Source organism: Hyla sarda, chromosome 4 (assembly GCF_029499605.1).
Source record: "Hyla sarda isolate aHylSar1 chromosome 4, aHylSar1.hap1, whole genome shotgun sequence".
Taxonomy (NCBI): domain Eukaryota; kingdom Metazoa; phylum Chordata; class Amphibia; order Anura; family Hylidae; genus Hyla; species Hyla sarda.
This window is the reverse complement of record NC_079192.1, coordinates 203,780,481-203,799,752: the sequence shown is the minus strand read 5'-3', so window position 1 is coordinate 203,799,752 and position 19,272 is coordinate 203,780,481. Positions and strand designations below refer to the sequence as shown.

Here is a 19,272-nt window from a genome sequence, read left to right as displayed (position 1 = left end):
GGGGTGTAGTGTAGAGTTAGTCAGGTGTATGGCTGTTTGTACTTGGTAACAGGTGTCTCATACATATTAAAAATCTTATATTGGTATGAAAATAAAAATATATCATTTAAATAGATATATAAAATAGAATAGAAAGAAGAGTTGATGTAGAAATTAGTATATAAATGGAATAAAATATGGTACATATAAAACTGATAATACATTATGTGATCTCAAATGTAAAGAAGCATATCTCATAATTACATTTATAAAAAGAAAAGTTGATGCAGAAATTGCTAATATGTATAAATAAGACGAATAAATCATAATGTTCTATGACAGATGTTGAGAGAAGGTAGCAAGAAAAAATTTATTTCAGATATTTTAAGATAGGAACCCGAAAATGTCTAAATCAGAATGGAGACCATGAGGTGCCAATGTTTGAAATTCATAAGTGTTTCTACTTTCCATTTGTTACATTTTTGTTATAAGGTTGCCACCTCTCCAATCTTTCTTGACTGATTGTATAGCTGCATAAGTCATAGATGTTGGATGTTGGATCTTGGTTATGACAACGAGTGATTTGTGAAACCAGTGCTGATATTGTGCTTATGTTCTCTAATCCTGGTTTTTAAACTTCCTTTTTGTACGCCCAATGTGATGTTTTTTTGTATGGAAAATGTATTATATAAATCACTGATGTACTGTCACACGTGAGGAATTCGTCAATTACATGTTTATATGTATTCGTTGTTGAAATTATGTTTTCTGTTTTCTTTGGAAATTTGGTTTCTTTACAGTTAATGCACCTCCCACACCTAAAAAAAAAAACATTTTAGCGATAACCAGGTTTCTTCTTTTTTATTATTTTGATTTGTATTCGGTTGATTTGTAGTTGGAGCTATTTTCAAACCTAGATTTGGGGCCTGTGTATATACAATTTTTACTTTTTCGGTTAATATTGGTGCAAATAGTTTGTCTTCTTTTAATAGTGGCCAGTATTTATTGATTACATGTTCCACTTTTTTAAAATGATTTTTGAATGGTAGAATTATCTTCATTGTTTGCTCCGTTTCTTTTGTATCCTTTGTTCTCTCTTCAAAATATGTTTTTCTTTCTTGCTGTTTTATCTTGTCCAGTGCTTTCAATAAAAGATTCTCTGGATAATTTTTCTTAATAAACTCGTTAGTTAGATCTTGCGCTTCCTCCTCGAACTTCTCACTGGCCATACAATTCCCCTTTAGTCTCCTAAATTGTCCCTGAGGGGCATTGATAAGCCACCTAGGAAGGTGGCAACTTTCAAAGAGAATATAAGAGTTCCACTTATGCTTGTAACGGGTGAATTTTAGATAAAAATGATTTATGTTGATAGAAGATAAAAAATGATCTAGATTCGCGTTGGTACCTCTCCAAACTATTAAAATATCATCTATATAATGCCGCCATATTTTAATAGTTTGGAGAGGTACCAACACAAATCTAGAATGTTTTTTATCGTCTATCAACATAAATCATTTTAATCTAAAATTCACCCCTGTTACAAGCTCGACACAAGTGGATTTTTTAGCCCTGGTGATTTCAGTAGTAGGACAAAGACTTGAATGCCTGACGTTCTCTTTGAAAGTTGCCACCTTCCTAGGTGGCTTATCAATGTCCCTCAGGGACAATTTAGGAGACTGAAGAGGAATTGTATGACCAATGAGAAGTTCGAGGAGGAAGCGCAAGATCTAACTAAGGAGTTTATTAAGAAAAACTATCCAGAGGATCTTTTAAAGGGGTACTCCGATCCTAAGACATCTTATCCCCTATACAAAGGATAGGGGATAAGATGCCTGATCGCTGGGGACCCCCACAATCTTTCATGCAGCACCCCGCTATTATCAGCCTTGGGAGCAAACATCGCTCCGGGTCTGATGAATCATGATCACGGGGCCGGAGTATCATGACGTCATGGCTCTGCCCCCATGTGACGTCACGCTCCGCCCCCTCAATGTAAGCCTATCAGAGGGGGCATGGCGGCTGTCACGCCCCCTCCCATAGGCTATTTTATTCTATTTCCATACATTACTAATTTCTACATCAACTCTTTTTTCTATTTTATTTTATATATCTATTTAAATACATAGATATATTTATTTTTATACCAATATGAGATTTTTTATATGTATATGAGACACCTATTACCAAGTACTAACAGCCATACACTTGAATAACTCTACACTACACCCCATTACGTTTCTCACACTATATTTCACTTTCATTACCAAATCCAGTCCAATTTTTCCATTTACTGACATCCATGTCCAGGATTTACCGTGTTTTATTTGTTTCCCATTTCCCTATAAATATGGAGTTATTAATCCAAGACCCCAGAGGGTCCTAAATGAGTTTGATCTATCCTACTAAGACAACCTAACTACCATCAGTCACCGTCCATTGCAGCTACAGACCAAGAAAACATTTATTGACTGTATCATCACCAGCAGCTATACAGTGCATTACCGGAGCGCGTGCTCCTCCACGTGGATTCACAACATTCTGAGAAGAGGCTTCACTCACCTGGGTAGCTTGTCTGTCGGCGGGCAGACTTCGCCACCTAAAGTTTGAGCAACGCCGAGTACCAGGATTCCTGAAAAAGGACGCTATCCCACCTCCCTGCACGGATAAGAGGTTGGGTGAGTGGTACTGTGTACCTGTAACTTTATACTGCAGCCGTCGTGTCGCTATCTATCTTATTACACTAGCGCTATTTCAAAGCGCTTTATTGGTGGGCACCAAACTGTGTATTCCAGCGCTGCAGAAACCTACGATCATCAGCGCTCTGTTACAGTGCAAGTGGACATCAGGCTGTATTTTCTAGTGCTCCCTTGACGTCCAGTACTGTTGTATTTGAAGACATCTATTAGATACAACTAATATTAACAGAGCTTGCTTTTCTTCTCTTTATCTATTCCTGGACTGCAGGCCTGTGATCTCCAATAGGGAGACATTTCTTAGTAGGTGAATTTTTAGGGGCTACATCTATCATTATTGTTTCTTAATTGTTTTTTATTTACATTATATGGAGAGGACTACTAGGATCCAGTACCCTCTCTATAAGTGTTGTATTAGTATCTAATAAACCTTGATATACACTATTTTATGTGTACATGTTTATATCCTGGAAATGTTAATCGATCAATTTTAGTAAATCACCTACACTAAAATAATTTAATCCCATACTGTCTAACCCTGAACATCATTGTATACTACTACTCAAGATATACACAATTACTAATACAGTCTCATAATTATCCCCCTGTTATATTATTATTATGTTATTATTCATTATTTCATAATCCCTGAGAACATGCCAAGAGTGTTTCTACATTCACCACCTGCCACAGTGGCGGTAGATTATCCCTACATCAAGCCAGACTGCCAGAATAAATAGAAAAAATCGGAGCTGTTTGACATGCTACCATTATAAGCAAAGACAAGACAAACACACATCTAACAACGTGATTATACACAAGCTAACTTGACTGATTTCAGTACTTGTGATATTTGCTCAGATGTGAGCGTTTAACATCTTATTGGAAAGTAACGTGGAAAAGTAAAGAGGTTTCAACCCTATCTCAAGATATTACACTGTTTATATTACACCAATACATTTTAAATAAAATACTTGTTTAACCGTAATTAAAAAAATCAGATTTATAATACTGTGTAGATTTTTATATCAGTTCAGTTTATTTCTGCTGCTTTCTCTCTATGAGTTTTCTGATGAGAAATAAGATTGGAGTTCTGGTTGAAATTCCGACCACAAATGGGACAGGTAAAGGGTTTCTCTCCTGTGTGTGTTATCTGATGTCTGACAAGATTTGAGCTGTTTGAGAAGCTTTTCCCACACTCAGAACATATAAATGGCTTCTCTCCCGTGTGGATGCTCTGGTGTCTAACCAAACTGGAGTTCTTAGTAAAACACTGTCCACATTCTGAACATATATAAGACTCTCCTCCTGTATGAATTTTCTGGTGTTCAGCAAGACTTGAACTCCTGGAGAAACCTTTCCCACATTCAGAACATATAAATGATTTCTCTCCCGTATGTATTTTCTGGTGCTCCACTAGGTTTGAGCTTCTGGCAAAGCTTTTTCCACATGTTGTGCAGGCAAAAGGTTTTTCTCCAGTGTGAGTTCTCTGATGGTCAATGAGATTGGAGTTCTTTGTGAAGCTTTTCCCACAATCCGGACATACAAAAGGTTTCTCTCCTCTGTGAATTCTCTGATGGTCAACAAGCGTTGAGTTGCTAGTAAAGCGTTTTCCACAATCGTGACAGGCATATGGTTTTTCTCCAGTGTGAACTCGACGATGTGTTACAAGGTGGGACTTTTTTGTAAAGTTTTTTCCACAAAGGACACATACATATGGCTTCCCTTGTGTAGGATTTACACAGAACTCGGATTGCCCGATTTCACCATCTTCAGAGAAGCCTCCTGTGTCCTCCTCTTTCACCATGGCTTTCATGACACCTGTCATTAGTTTATGCTCATGAGATGAAGGCTCTGACGAACCATTAACTTCTTTGTAGGAGTTATCAAAGGAGTCATTATTTGAGGTAACATTTGCATTATCTTTCTGCAGGTTAGAGTCCATTTGCTTATTATCATTGGTAAGTGATGGGTCATAAGAAATCTCCTGTTTATTCATTGTAAAAAAAGGAACATTTTTGTCTTTCCGCTGAGGAAACTCACAGAGTCTCACAGGCTTACTCTTCCTCTTGCTTACTTTAGCTTGCGTTGCCAAATTTGCATTAAGATCAGGTGTGAGAGATGTGCTTTCTTCTTTAACAGAGTGTACACTTGTGGACTCCATGCTACATTCATCAAGACTATTTCTGATGTTCGACTGATTATCTGTGTAGAATAAGAAAACAATGTTCAAAGTTATACAATACATTAAAGGGGTAATCCGCTCCCCATTGTCCGGAACAATGGGTGCGGGCATCCGTGGTTGCCCCGCCTCTAGTGACATTACTCCCCCTCAATGCAAGTTTATGGGAAAGGGGCATGATGGCCGTCAAGCCCCCTCTCATAGACTTGCATTGAGGGGGCAGGGCGTTAGGTCACAGGAGTGGGGCGTGACATAATGAGGGGGCGGGGCAACCACAGAAGCCTGCACCCAGCGTTTGGAACTAAATGGGAGCGGAGTACCCGTTTAAAGAGTTATCACAATCACACTCTGGCAGTAGAATATTTGTTTAAATCTCCTGCATCTTTGCAGCACAAGACTACAGTGACCAGGATATGCCTGATTTGCCTGAATTCCCATAGACTTGCATGGGGCTTTAGGCCAATCCTTATTCCGATTGCTGTAGTCTCAGGCAAGTCTCCAGCTACAACTTGTCCTGCAAAAAAAAAAAAAAAAAAAAAAAAAACCATTCCTTGTATGCCTATGGTGATACAAAAAAATAAAAAAATAAAAACACACCCAAAATACAGGGTGAATTTATCACAGTGTACACCTAGAACAGAGCCGCAAAAAAATTGTTAAAATCCAAAGTTTGTGCAAAAATTTTGCAGCTTTTTGCCATTCTGCACTGCGCTCACAAAGTCAGTGGCGATTACTGCGAAAGGGCATGGTTCTGAGCACAGGGACGTGGCCTCGCCACATGCTGAATTTATTACAACTCATGTCTGCTAATAGGTGTAACTTGTAGATGAAATTCATGCCAGTTCAGAGCATATACTTCTGAGGCTCCCGCAGGGGCAACCTCATATGTACCTAGATTTACGAAGAGGCTTGCAACTCTTAATAAATCCAGTGTAATTGTACACGAGCGGGTTTACTTAAGACCTGTGTAGGAAACTTCAGTCAGCAGTAAATGCCCCCCCCCCCCCCCCCGTATGTCTCTTGTAAGGAAGAAGTTGAATTGAATTCACTTGAAGGAGCTACTACAAGATAAAATATTGTCTTACCAGGTGGCTGTTGGCTTTGATCACTGTCCATTACCACGTCCCTAAAAAACTCTCTATATCCTTTTAAATACTCTTCCATGGTAGAATATACTTCAATATCTTCATGTTTTATAGGCATCTACACAAAATGTATAAGGAAATAAAGGCAGTCATGAGAGCTTGCATACTTGCCATACTTCCCAAAAAAAAAAAAAATGTAAAAAAAATTTAAATATATATATAGATATAGATATATATACACACACACACACACACACATTTATGCAACCCTGTGCAAAATACTGAAATGTTTCGGGAAACCCAGCATTTGTCTCAACCCAAGAGACAAGAGTATAATCCATTGACCAGAATAAAAAAATCAGTAATTTTTGTGCCCAAATCGAATAAAAGTAAACACTAACATTATATATAATCGCAAAGGAAATCTACCGAAATGCTTGAACAGAAGTAGAATTTTATATATTGCATCAGTTTAGACCTATACATTTTTATAACCCTTCAGGGCTTACATAACACTTACCCGATCAGTCAGAATTTTTATTATTTTATTGGCAAGTAGCAAGACCTTCTTTGCTTTGTTTTTCACACATATCACCGAGTTAGGATCTTCTTCCGACGAATTGGACATACTGCTATCTGTTGTAGCATCATTATACTTTTTTACAACAATATAATCCTAAACAGACAGAAAAGTTACTTTATAACTTATTGATATGAAAGGAAAATATAAAATCATGTAACAATATGAAGCATTTAAAAGCCCTGTGTCTAGCGTGTTTAGGCCATACCATCCCCCGGAACTTCCTAATGCATGTGCAAGTACATGATTTCAAGCTAAATGATACAACAGTGGTCAGTTTGTTTACATACGACAGTGGCTTTTCTTCCTTTCAATTAAGTACAAAGAAACCTTTCCGATAGACACCTCTCTGAGAAGATACCTCTTTACCTAGACCATTTTTTTAGTTCTTCATTTATGATGCATACTTTGAGAAGACCGCTCCCTTAGAAGGAACAATTTCTGTGCATTTTTGGGCAATCGTCTCAAAGAGGCTTTACTGTATAGTGTTAAACTGTTACTGTTATTTATAAACAAACATGTCAGAGACATGTGGAAAGTTTTGATCTGTCATGGTCTGGGTGCCAAGACCCCCATGATCACTAGAATGAGGGGGGGAAAGTGATTCTCTCCCCTCTGTGCAATAGATTGGCTCCATAGACTTTCTATGGAATCCATCTCCTGTAGCGATTTGAGAGAAGCTCTTAGCTCTAGCGAATATTGTGGGTCTAAGCATTCAAACCCCGAAGGATTACAATTATTGGGGGTAGATTTATCAAAACTTGTGTAGAGGAAGAGTGGTGCAGTTGCCCATAGCAACCAATCAGATTGCTTCTTCCATTTCTCAGATGCCTATGGGGAACTACAACAGATTTTGATAAATCTCCCCCACTTTGTTTTTATTTATTTATTTTATTTATTTATTTATTTATTGAAAAGTGACACTTCAACTATTCTCCTTTGAATATATCAGGAGACTGCCAGGCAGCTGAGCTTTATTCTCAGGCTATGTTCACAAAACAGAATTTCCGAGAGGAATTCCGCAGGAATGTTCAGCTCAGAAATACCACTGCAGCAGAGTCCCATTGCTTTCAATGGGATTCTGTTGCACCGTGCACACAGTGGAGTTTTTACAGCAAATGTTTCTGCCGCAGAAATCCCGATTTCGGTGTCTGTAAAAACATTGAACATGTTCATTGTTTTGGCAGATTTCGCTCAGAAAAGCCTTGCAGTCTATGAAGATGGATTTTTGAGTGGTCCTAGTGCCAGCTAAACATGCACATTTTCCGCCATGTAAACATAACCTAACATTGTGAGACAGTGTAAAATTAGGCCAATAGAAGCACCACAAGTTTGCAATTACGTTATTTAATTAGGTAAATCACCCTATTTCTTTTACATTCTTGCATCATGTGGTGTGCCGCAGTACATACCTTGTTTCCCTATCTGCTCACCTCTCCAATCAGAAGGTAGATAAGTTCCAGAGCATGATTTGAGATCTTTGCCATCACTTGACTCTTGTCTTTGGTCATCTTGTTCACCAAATTCACTAAATTATTCAAATGCTCCGAGATCTGGCCATTATCCTCATGAGAGTTGTTGCCTGCAGGTAGCAACATGCATAACTCATGTTTGATTTTTTGTGTCATAAAGTTTTGTAAAGAGTATAGCTTCATTTATAATATTTCCATGTAAACTGTAAATTTTCAACCCACATTTTAAGAATAATAATAATGATATACACTTACCCTCACAACTGCCTTCTAAACCTGAAGTTCCAGAGAACTATTGAGGCAAAAAAATTCGGGGTTAAAAAAATCCAAAAAGTTTAAAGACATACATGTAGTAAACTATATAAGGGTACATTTACACGTGTGTATTTTACTGCAGATATTTGCTACCCTTTGACTGCAACAGGCAGCACAATCCGCAGCAGCAAATAGGCATGTGTAAAGTACCAGAAGGGTAGGATCGTGCGTAGCGTATTTCACGCTGCGCAAAATCCGCTGCATATTCTCCTAACAGACACACAGGACTACCAGCAGCAGCCCTGTGTGTGCAGTAAGGTTTGGGGGTGGGGCCAGCAAGCTGACATAACTGTCATGCGAAGGCCTGCATCCAAACATCACTCACAGGGCTCCTGCTGGGTAGCCCTGTGTGTCTGCTCATAGGGGAATACGCAGCGTATTTTCTGCGGCGCAGCAAATTTTGCCCAGGTTTCCTGCCAATTTATATACAGTAAGATCAGGTTACACTTAAATAGTCACTGTCAATAAAAGTTATTTTTTTTCTATTGCACTCCTTATGGTAAATAAAAAATCTTTCTAATGTCCAGAGCACATTTCCCCCTATCTAGAGCTGGCTGCCTGGCCAAACTAAGTAATCAGGAAAGGGTCTTGTTAAGAGAGGTCATTCTAAAGGAATCCAATGGCCACTCTGGCTGAGCTTAAAAGATTCTGTTTGCAAATGGGGAAAAAACTTTGTCACATAAAAGCCTATATGGAGTAGGGCTAAACAAAAGCAAAAAAAATACACTCAATCTTCCAACAAGACAATAACCCTAAGTCCACAGCCATAACAGCCAAGTGAGTTGCTTACATGGGCAATTAGTTAAAACTAATTTTTGCTATTGCACTCCTTATGAAAAATAAAAAATGACGTTTTATGTGGTTTATTTGAGTTTAAAAAAGCTGCCATTAGGTGTCTCCCTACTTGTCCAGAGCACATTTTCCCCATCTTTTGCACAGACTTTGGACTCCTGCTGACCTGGCAGAAGTCCAAAAATCAGGAAATGCAGTCTGGAGTGTTGAGAGGTGTGTGTGCAGCGTTAGCCAATCATAGCTCAGCTCACACAGTAAACTGCACCGGGCTGTGTGTAGCAGAGTGAGGGGGGTAGTTCTCCCCTGTATGGTTTCAGATGATGTCACAGCCTGCTGGGGAACGCCCCTTCCCAGTCTGTGAATCTGACTGAGACTGAGCAGAAAATACAGAGCAATATCAAGGTAGAAAACTAAAAAATAATACAAATTATAGAGAATTAAACGTGGATTATTTCATGTTATCACGAACAGTTACTATGATTTGTTTTTCATATCTTTAATATATAGAGTAACTTACCTCTTCTTTAATTACTTGAATTATTTTGTTGGCTAAATTCTGCATATTTTTTATTATCTGGTGGTCAAGGTTTATTTGTGGTATTATCATGCTGGTAGAAGACATTTCTGATGCAGGAGGGTCACGCTTAGTAACTGATTCTCCATGTTTCTTCACAATTGTATAATCCTAAATGAAGGAAATTGGACAGGATCCACTAAGAACCTGTATGCAGGACAAACAATAACCATCAGAGCTTATGAACATTTATAACACATTCACAATAGCTAAAGTTGGATGTACAGATGAGACAGCTGTCAGCTTAGTGCTTGTTCAGCTGACCCTCTCTCGATCACTGTATACACATGTATGCTCAGGCAAGCGTGTGTGTATTTTCTGTGGTGGTAAGCTGTTGGCAAACTCCTTTAAGGCAGCTGACATCCAACACACCTGATCCTTTTCTACCCTGAAATCTGCAGTCAGGAGAGTAGGGAGACCACTATATACATCAGATGAATGGCCAGTACCACTGGTAAGGTGCCTATCTAATGTGTATGGTCAGCTTCCTTCCCAAGACTCCGCAGGATAAAACAATTCCTTTGTTCTGATCAGATACACCTGTACACACCATAGACGCTCACCTCTCCGGTCAGCAGACAGATAATCTCCAGGCTGTATGTTAAGAGCTCACCGTTTACATTCACCAGGTCCTTGCTCATCTCAACTTCAATCGATTTACCAGGCTGACAAAGTAATAAAAAAGAAAGGTAATTCAGACAAAATCAAACACACTATATTTATGAATTAACTACGTACAAGTCCAATAGGCTAATGAAAAGCTATTGTTATAGCTATTATTTAAAAAAGGGTTCAACAGCACAGCCTGACTATAGGTTAGAAAGTTTGTGTTATCCCACTAGTAGACATTATACATATGTGTAGATCAGCATGCCTATATAGTGCAGGTACATTCATGCTCAGTCACTCTCCCCATTGCTGCATCCTATTCTTGGTAACCCTTTGGTCCCTGAACAGCAGTCTATACTGACAAGTAGTCCTTCGCTGACTGACATACAGAGCCCTATATATCAGAAACAAAATAAGGCAAACCAAAACAATGCAGTATTTACAGTATGTACAGATTTCAGCTATAAGGTTATTTACCCTGGAGGCCAAGAGGGGATAGCATACCTTTATACAAATAAATAAATGGTCCCTGTTAAAACTAATATGACAAGTTATTTATCTTGTGGACCACAAAGCCAAGGCTTGCAGTTAATATTAATAGTCTATCAGACTGAAACCGTGTTCACACTGTGCATTTTGGTTTTGCATTTTAACATGTATTTTTTGCTTGATAAAACTTTTCAAATAAACCAGAAAACATTGTGGACACAGCCTAAGGGTGCGTTCACACGTAGTAAATCAGGAGTAATTCACGTCGAAAAAATTTACGGGCGGAAAAAATAATTTTCTTTTCGCACGCAATTCGCATGCAATTTGCGCGGAATTGCCATTGACTTCTATTGATTTCTGCTAGTGGATTCCGCATGAAGAATGAACATGCTCATTCTTCAAGTGGAACGGAATTCAGCGTCGGGATTCCGCTAGCAGAATTTCCGCAGTGTGAACAGGACAGCGGAAATAACATTAAAGTCAATGGGCAGAGGGGATGTGCATTAATTTGGAGCGGAGTATTCAAGAGGAATTACTCAAGTAAATTCCTCTTGAATTACTCCATGTGAACGCACCCTAAAGCCATGTTCATACAGTGGAATTGCCAAGCAGAATCCACCGGAAAATTTTCAAGTTCATATGCAGCAGAGTCCCATTGATTTCAATTTCCGCGACAGAAACATCTGCCATAGAAATCCTGATTTTAGTGTCTGCAGAAACAATGAACATGTTTACTTTTTCTGCAGATTCTGCTCGGAAATACATTGCAGTCTATTAAGACGGCGCATTTTAAAGTGGTCCTAGCGCCGGGGGAACATGCAAATATCGGGGTGGACGTTCCGCACATTTTCCGCCATGTGAACATAGCCTAAGGCTGCTTTTACACTGTGCAGTTTTGTTACAGTTTTTGCTGCAGATTTATAGCCTAAATCAGGTGTGGATTATAATGAATTAAATAATATGAAGAACAGATGCTACTTCTACACTTTTTTTTTATATATTCCACACCGAGAGATTATTGAACAGAGTCGTAGTAGCTTCTGTTCTTTATATGATCTAGTTCATTATAATCCACGCCTGGCTTTGCTTCTAAGCTGCAGCAAAAACTGCAACAAAACTTCACAGTGTAAGAGCTCGTCTATACTGTGGACAATCAGCTGGCGGAGTTCCACTTGCTGAATGTCCGCTTGCACAGGCTTCACCGTAATCGTTGGTGGTAGGACCACTCGAACGTGGGCCTTCTTATAGAAGGAAATTCAGCCGTGTTCATTCTTTGGGCGGACATACTTTCCACAGGCAGAATTTTTCTGCAACGATTTCAAAAGCAGCACAATCCCTTTGAAAACAATGGGACTCTGCTGCATGTGGATGTCTGCAGTATGGACAAGCCCCAAGAGCCCCCTTAGGCTATGTTCACATGGCAGATATTCTGCATATCTGCATCAATGCCACGTCAGCATGAAATTTTGCTAAATTCTGCATTATTTTGGCATTTGCGGAATTTGTGCAGTATTTTCTGCAGTTTCCTTTAGAATTCTGATGGATTCCTCAGTACTCTTGTAAAGGTGGGCACATAATTTATCTAAAAAGCAAATTATGTGCACAATCTGCACCTTCTGCAGAAATTCAAGCCCCATTGGCTTCAATAGGATTCCTCTGCGGAATTCTGCAAAATTAGAAGACAAGACTTTTATATTTTTGCAGAAAGGTGAATTTTCGCAGCATAAATTCTGCAGCATAAACTCTACTGTATGAATGGGACAGCGGAATCCCATCGAAGTGAATGGGCAATTCATTTCTGGGGAATTTACAGCAGAATTTTCATGCAGAATCCTGCCATGTGAACATACCCTCTGGCCACGTTCCCACAAGCTAGTGAATGTGTCCAAAATCATGCCGCAATGCATTCACTAATATACCTGCGATGTTGCTAGGACCTTAAAGGACGCATTCACACAGCAGAAATTCTGTAAGGACTTCCGCTTGGAATGTCCCGTTGAAATAAATGGGATTCTGTTGCTGTGTGCACGTGGCGGAATTTCTGTGCCAGATGTTTTCAGCACGGAAATTCCTTTTTCCATGTCCCGCACAAGGAAAGAATGTGTTCAGTCTTTGTGCGGATGCCGCACAGAATGGATAACCGTCTATGAGAAGGCGCATACCGTGCAGTCCTAGCGCCGGCAGATTCTGTCGGCGGCCCGCAATGTACGGAATGTCCGCACTGAGATTTTCTGTGCGGACGTTCCACCATGTGGACGTGGCCAAAAAGGGGTTATCCAGGAATCGAAAAACAGAGATAATTTCCTTCAAAAACCACTCTCTCTGTCCCCAGGTTGTGTGTGGTTTTACTACTTGGCTCCATTCACTTCAATGGAACTGAGCTGCAGAACCACACCCAACCTGGAGACAGACTGGCTCTGTTTTTCGATTCCTTGATAACCCCTTTAAGGAATCTTCTCACAAACAACTATCACCAATGACCTATCCATAGAATGGGTGATAAGTGTCTGACAGCAAGAACCAGCACTGATCACAAGAACAGATATCTTGTGTCCCTCACTTGAATGGAACTGACTGATGCTTCCAATGACTGGCTACAGTCAGCCTCTGAAGCATATACTCTGTGTTGAAACGGGAACGGGGATCAGTGGGCATAGTTACATAGTTAGTATGGTTGAAAAAAAGACATACGTCCATCAAGTTCAACCAAGTAATTGAAGGGAAGGGGTATGGTGGGATGAAGGGGAAGGGATGTGATTTTATGTTTCTGCATAAGCATTAATGTTATTTTGTTCTAGGAATATATCTAAGGCTGGGTTCACACTACGTTTTCTCCCATACGGGAGCGCATACGGCAGGGGGGAGCTAAAACCTCGCGCTCCCGTATGCCTTCGTATGCGCTCCCGTATGTCATTCATTTCAATGAGCCGGCCGGAGTGAAACGTTCGGTCCAGTCGGCTCATTTTTGCGCCGTATGCGCTTTTACAACCGGACCTAAAACTGTGGAGAAAACGTAGTGTGAACCCAGCCTAACCCTGTTTTGAAGCTTTCAACTGTTCCTGCTGTGACCAGTTCCTGAGGTAGACTGTTCCATAAATTCACAGTTCTTATAGTAAAGAAGGCGTGTCGCCCATTGAGGCTAAACCTTTTCTTCTCCAGATGGACGGAGTGCTCCCTTGTACTTTGAGGGGGTTTAACCGGAAACAGTTTTTCCCCATATTTTTTTGTATGGGCCATTTATATACTTATATACATTTATCATATCCCCCCCCCTTAAAGTCTCTTCTCAAGACTAAACAAATGTAATTCTTTTAGCGTTCACACATACAGGATCCTGTGCAGATTTGATGTGCAGGATTTGTAACTACCGATTAGAAGCTGCGCTCAATCATTTAGTTTACATTGAAATCTGCAGGAGAAAATCCTGTGCATCAAATCTGGGTACGTTCACATGCGCAGATTTTTTAGCGGGTTTTCCGCTGCGTATTTGAAAGTGGCCGGGCTCTTCTCGGCTGTCCGCAGCAGATTTTCCATGGCGGAATGTACACTGCGGAAAATCTGCCATAAGCCCCATTGAAGTCAGTAGGACTGTGGCGGATTTTCCGCAGCGAAAAATCTGCTGCGGAGAGCCGAGAAGAGCCCGCCCACTTTCAAACACGCAGCAGAAAACCAGCTAAAAAATCTGCGCATGTGAACGTACCCTTAATCTTTCTTCATAGCTAAGATGTTCCATGCCCCTTATTAGTTTAGTCGCTCATCTCTGTACCCTTTCCAGCTTCACAACATCCGTTATATGAACTGATGCCCAAAACTGAACTACATATTCCAGGTGAGGCCATACCAATGCTTTATGAGGCTACTTTCACACTGCCATTGCTCCTGTCAAGAACGGCCGTCAAAGTCCCTTTTTTTAATTCTCACTTTAACGGCCGTTCTCTTAACGGGGAGCAACGGCAAACAAAAGCTCCCATTTAATATTATGGGGGCCGCAGGGACCCCTTATGAATAGTGGGAAAAAGATGGTAAATCCTGTAATTGTTCTCCCGCCATTTTGCAGCGGCCGTCACACTGCCGGGCACCAACGGCAGTGTGAAAGGGGCCTAAAGGGGAAGAACTATGTCCCTGTCCTTCGACTCCATGCCTCTTCTGATACATGACAATATCCTGCTGGCCTGGGCACTGTTGGAACAAATGCAGATCAAGAATTAATTATTATTATTCTTTAACCTCTTAAGGACGCAGGGCGTACCCGTATGCCCTGCACCCGGTGTTTAAAACTGGGTCACCCTGTGACACCGCATCACACCGGGTCGGTCCCGGCTGCTATTGATAGCCGGACCCTGGGCTAATAGCGCGTGGCACAGATCGTTGTGCCACGCACTATTAACCCTTGAGACGCGGCGATCAAAGTTGATCGCCGCGTCGAAAACTAAAGTAAAAGCTTCCCGGCAGCTCAGTCAGGCTAATCAGGAATATCGCGATAAAATCACGATATCCCGATCAGCTAGGACACGAGCGGAGGCCCCCTAACCTTGAGCCGTCGTGTCCGATCGGCGTTTGATTTCTCCAAGCCTGAGCTACAGGCTTGAGCAATCGAACCCCTATTAAGCTGATCCATGCAAAGCTATGGCTTTGCAGGGATCAGTGTAAAAGATCAGTGTGTACAGTGCTATAGCCCCTGTGGGAGCTATAACACTGCAAAAAAAAAGTGAAAAAGAAAAGTTAATAAAAGGTCATTTAACCCCTTCCCTAATAAAAGTTTGAATCACCCCCCTTCTCCCATAAAAAAAAAAAAAAAAAAAAAACTGTGTAAATAAAAAAAAAACAGATGTGGTATTGCTGCATGCGTAAATGTCCGAACTATAAAAATATATCATTAATTAAACCGCACGGTCAATGGTGTACACGCAAAAAAATTCCAAAGTCCAAAATAGCGTATTTTGGTCACCTTTTATTTCATAAAAAAATGAATAAAAAGCGATCAAAAAGTTCGATCAATGCAAAAATGGTACCGATAAAAACTTCAGAACCCGGCACAAAAAATTAGCCCTCATACCGGCCCGTACGCGGAAAAATAAAAAAGTTATAGGGGTCAGAAGATGACAATTTTAAATGTATAAATTTTCCTGCATGTAGTTATGATTTTTTTCAGAAGTAATACAAAATCAAACCTATATAAGTAGTAGGGATCGACCGATTATCGGTTTGGCCGATATTATCGGCTGATATTCACGATTTTGGACGTTATCGATATCGGCAATTACCTTGCCGATAATCAGATAATGCCCCCCGCACCGCATTGCACCACCTAATGTACCGCCCCGATGCCCCATTGCCTCCCCCATCCCCGGTTTTATAATTACCTGTTCCCGAGGTCCGCGCTACTTCTGGATCCTGCTGTGTTACGCTGTGCGCTGCGCAATGAACGATTGACGTCCTCAACCCGACGTCACCATCAGTGCGCACAGTGACAGCTCAGGATGCCGCCGGAGCCAGAAGTAGCGCGGACCCCAGGAACAGGTAATTATAAAACTGGGAATGGGGGAGGCAATGGGGCAGCAGCGGTGGTTGGACTCAGGAGGACCCCAGGCAGGAAGGGGGTCTCTGGCACCGCAAAAGCCGCTGCAATTCATTGATCTAAAGCGCCCACTTTAAATCAATGATCTGCAGCAGCGTTGCCGGGGGGTGGTCTAGGGGGGATAAATAGTTGATAACTTATACCAGAACATCAGTATAAGTTATCGGCCTTAACCTCCACAGATTATCTGTATCAGCCCTAAAAAAATTGATATCGGTCGATCCCTAATAATTAGGGTATGGACCTACAGAATAAAGAGAAGGTGTCATTTTTTACCGAAAAATGTACTGCGTAGAAACGGAAGCCCCCAAAAGTTACAAAATGGCATTCTTTCTTCAATTTTGTCGCACAATTAATTTTTTTTCCGTTTCGCCGTGGATTTTTTGGTAAAATGATTGTCACTGCAAAGTAGAATTGGTGGCGCAAAAAATAAGCCATAATATGGAATTTTATGTGCAAAATTGAAAGCGTTATGATTTTTAGAAGGTGATGAGTAGAGATGAGCGAACTTACATTCGATTCGTCACGAACTTCTCGGCAGTTTATCCTACGTAAATTAGTTCAGCTTTCAGGTGCTCCCGTGGGCTGGAAAAGATGGATACAGTCCTAGGAGACTCTTTCCTAGGACTGTATCCACCTTTTCCAGCCCACCGGAGCACCTGAAAGCTTAACTAATTTATGTAGCCTAAAGTCATCAACTGCCGAGCCGAGAAGTTCGTGACGAATCAAATTTACTGTAAGTTCGCTCATCTCTAGTGATGAGTCCTTAAAGGGTTAATTCTTTATAACTTTGCCTGTTGTCCCTTTTTATTTTTCACACCAATGAAAGTCGCACACATTCACCACGCACCCACTAAAGCAGGGGGCCCATTTTTGAGGAAGATTCAGATGAGTAGTTGCTAAACTTGGTGATGGACCAGCAGTGACTATAGCAGTGTTTCCCAACCAGGGTGCCTCCAGCTGTTGCAAAACTACAACTCCCAGCATGCCCGGACAGCCAAAGGCTGTCCGGGCATGCTGGGAGTTGTAGTTTTGCAACAGCTGGAGGCACCCTGGTTGGGAAACATTGGACTACAGAATTCTTATCATGCCAATCCCAGCCTGTAGGCAGTTTTTGTAGGGGAAAACCCCCTGTAACTTAGAAGCATCTGCAGGAGGCAACATATACCCAGATGGGTTTCCAGAAAGTTTATCCAGACACAGGACAACGACATTACCGCAGACTTTAATACATGACAATAGAACTGCCTAGAGAGAAGGCTATATTGCCTTATGTTGCTCATCCGCCTCAGTCAGCCAATGAGCAGTGAACAGGACAGGTCACTTCCCACATACCTGGCTGCAGACGTCTGTGATGACTGGATACAGACCCGAGCCTCTCACTGCAGGAGCTAACGCATTTCACCATGGAAAAGATACTATCTAATGTGACTGCAGCCCAACAGGAAGCGACATTGAAAAACAAAGGGGAGAAGCTGCACATTACACAGCTAAAGGACCTGCGGTGAAGTCATGACCACGTGATCAGTCACGTGCACGAGGGCCGCAGGACCTTCGATGTTCTCATGAGCACGTGACCAGTCACGTTCTAGTCAGCAGTCAGATTGGAGTATTAAGGACCTTTGGTGACATCATGATCATGTGATCCCTAGCCGGAGAGCTTTGCAGCTTTCATAGTTGTGTTAGTGTGCATGGGCACAAGAAGTCCATGTGTGGGCACAGTAGGGGAGATTTATCAAAACCTGTCCAGAGGAAAAGTTGCTGAGTTGCCCATAGCAACCAATCAGATTGCTTCTTTCATTTTGCAGAGGCCGTGTTAAAAATGAAAGAAGCGATCTGATTGGTTGCTATGGACAACTCAGCAACTTTTCCTCTGGACAGGTTTTGATAAATCTCCCCCAATGTGTGTGTCCCTCCCTCCCTCAAGGACCAGGTCATTTTTCATTTTTGCACTTTCCTTTCTTCCTCCTCCCCTTCCAAAAATCATAGTTTTAAATTTTCCACCTTCAGACCCATATGCCTGCTTTTTATTTATTTTTTGCCTCACCAATTTTACTTTGTAATTACATAAATCATTTCACCACAAAATCTATGTCAAAATAAAAAAAAAAAATATATATATATATATATATTTGTGGGGCGTAATTGAAAAAACAAAACGCCATTTTTGGCTTTCCGATTCTATGCAGTGCACTTTGCGGTAAAAGTGGCATGCTACCTTTATTCTGTAGGTCCATACGGTTACAATGATACCTAAATTGTATAGGTTTTGTTTTGTTTTACATTTTAAAAAATGGTGGGGGGGATTTTAGAGCTCTTTTTTTTTTGCTTACAAAAGTCGCACAAAAAGTCACGTGCGCTTGAGCAATTTTTTGTGCAACTTTTGAGGATAAGCAAAAAAATACCAATCAGCCCTACCTAAGCAATTTTCAGTTTTTACTTTGCAGTGGTTGGGAATTTATTACGTATGAAAGTCGCATGTAAGGTAAAAAAAAAAAAAAAAAAAGTTGCAAAACCCCTTCAAAAAGTGGCAAGTGTAAGCCAGGTCAGACCTGGCTTACAAACTTGCCTTTGACACAAATTTTTAAAAAGTCACACAAAAAGTCACAACTGCGACTTTGGTGCAACTTTTTGCGCAGCTCCGCACCCCGGCCACCCGCCCGCATCTATCACCTGCCCGCTAGGTATTGCAGAAATACAACTCCCAGCATGCTCTTACAGTAAGTACATGTTGGGAGTTGTAGCCGCGCGGGCAGAAGATGTGGGGGTGGGTGGAAAGCTTGTCACCTGCCTGCACATTGTCTGCCCTTCTGCCTGCAGCACATGACTACAACTTCCAGCATGCCCTTACAGTAAGGACATGCTGGAAGTCGTAGCTGTGCAGCACAGGTGGGTGACAAGCACATCTCCCGCCTGCCTGTGTC

General features: G+C 41.0%; 1 protein-coding gene across 5 annotated transcripts; it reads right to left on the bottom strand.

Annotated features, from left to right (window-relative positions):
* Positions 1-2,269: 2,269 nt before the first annotated feature.
* On the bottom strand, positions 2,270-17,910 carry LOC130368899 (zinc finger protein 436-like). Of its 5 annotated transcripts, none has more exons than XM_056573310.1 (8): positions 17,684-17,910; positions 10,236-10,337; positions 9,616-9,819; positions 8,247-8,283; positions 7,953-8,101; positions 6,460-6,615; positions 5,940-6,057; positions 2,271-4,877 (listed from the first exon to the last, which is right to left on the bottom strand). In XM_056573310.1, the coding sequence occupies exons 3-8, from the start codon at positions 9,718-9,720 to the stop codon at positions 3,706-3,708; spliced, it is 1,737 nt and encodes a 578-aa protein (XP_056429285.1). In that variant the 5' UTR covers positions 9,721-9,819; positions 10,236-10,337; positions 17,684-17,910; the 3' UTR covers positions 2,271-3,705. The 5 variants fall into 5 exon arrangements, with proteins under 5 accessions (XP_056429284.1, XP_056429285.1, XP_056429287.1 ...); XM_056573312.1 differs by having other exon boundaries at positions 10,286-10,337; XM_056573311.1 differs by having other exon boundaries at positions 9,616-9,783; positions 10,286-10,337.
* Positions 17,911-19,272: the final 1,362 nt, after the last annotated feature.

Bases quoted from the DNA above. Each gene is read 5' to 3' on its own strand.
- LOC130368899 (XM_056573308.1), bottom strand. From the start codon at position 10,313: ATGAGCAAGGACCTGGTGAATGTAAACGGTGAGCTCTTAACATACAGC. The intron at 9,784-10,235 runs GTGAGCGTCTAT...TCCTTCATTTAG, and splicing joins TCTGTCTGCTGACCGGAGAG to GATTATACAATTGTGAAGAA. The intron at 8,102-8,246 runs GTAAGTGTATAT...TGCTACCTGCAG, and splicing joins TTTAGAAGGCAGTTGTGAGG to GCAACAACTCTCATGAGGAT.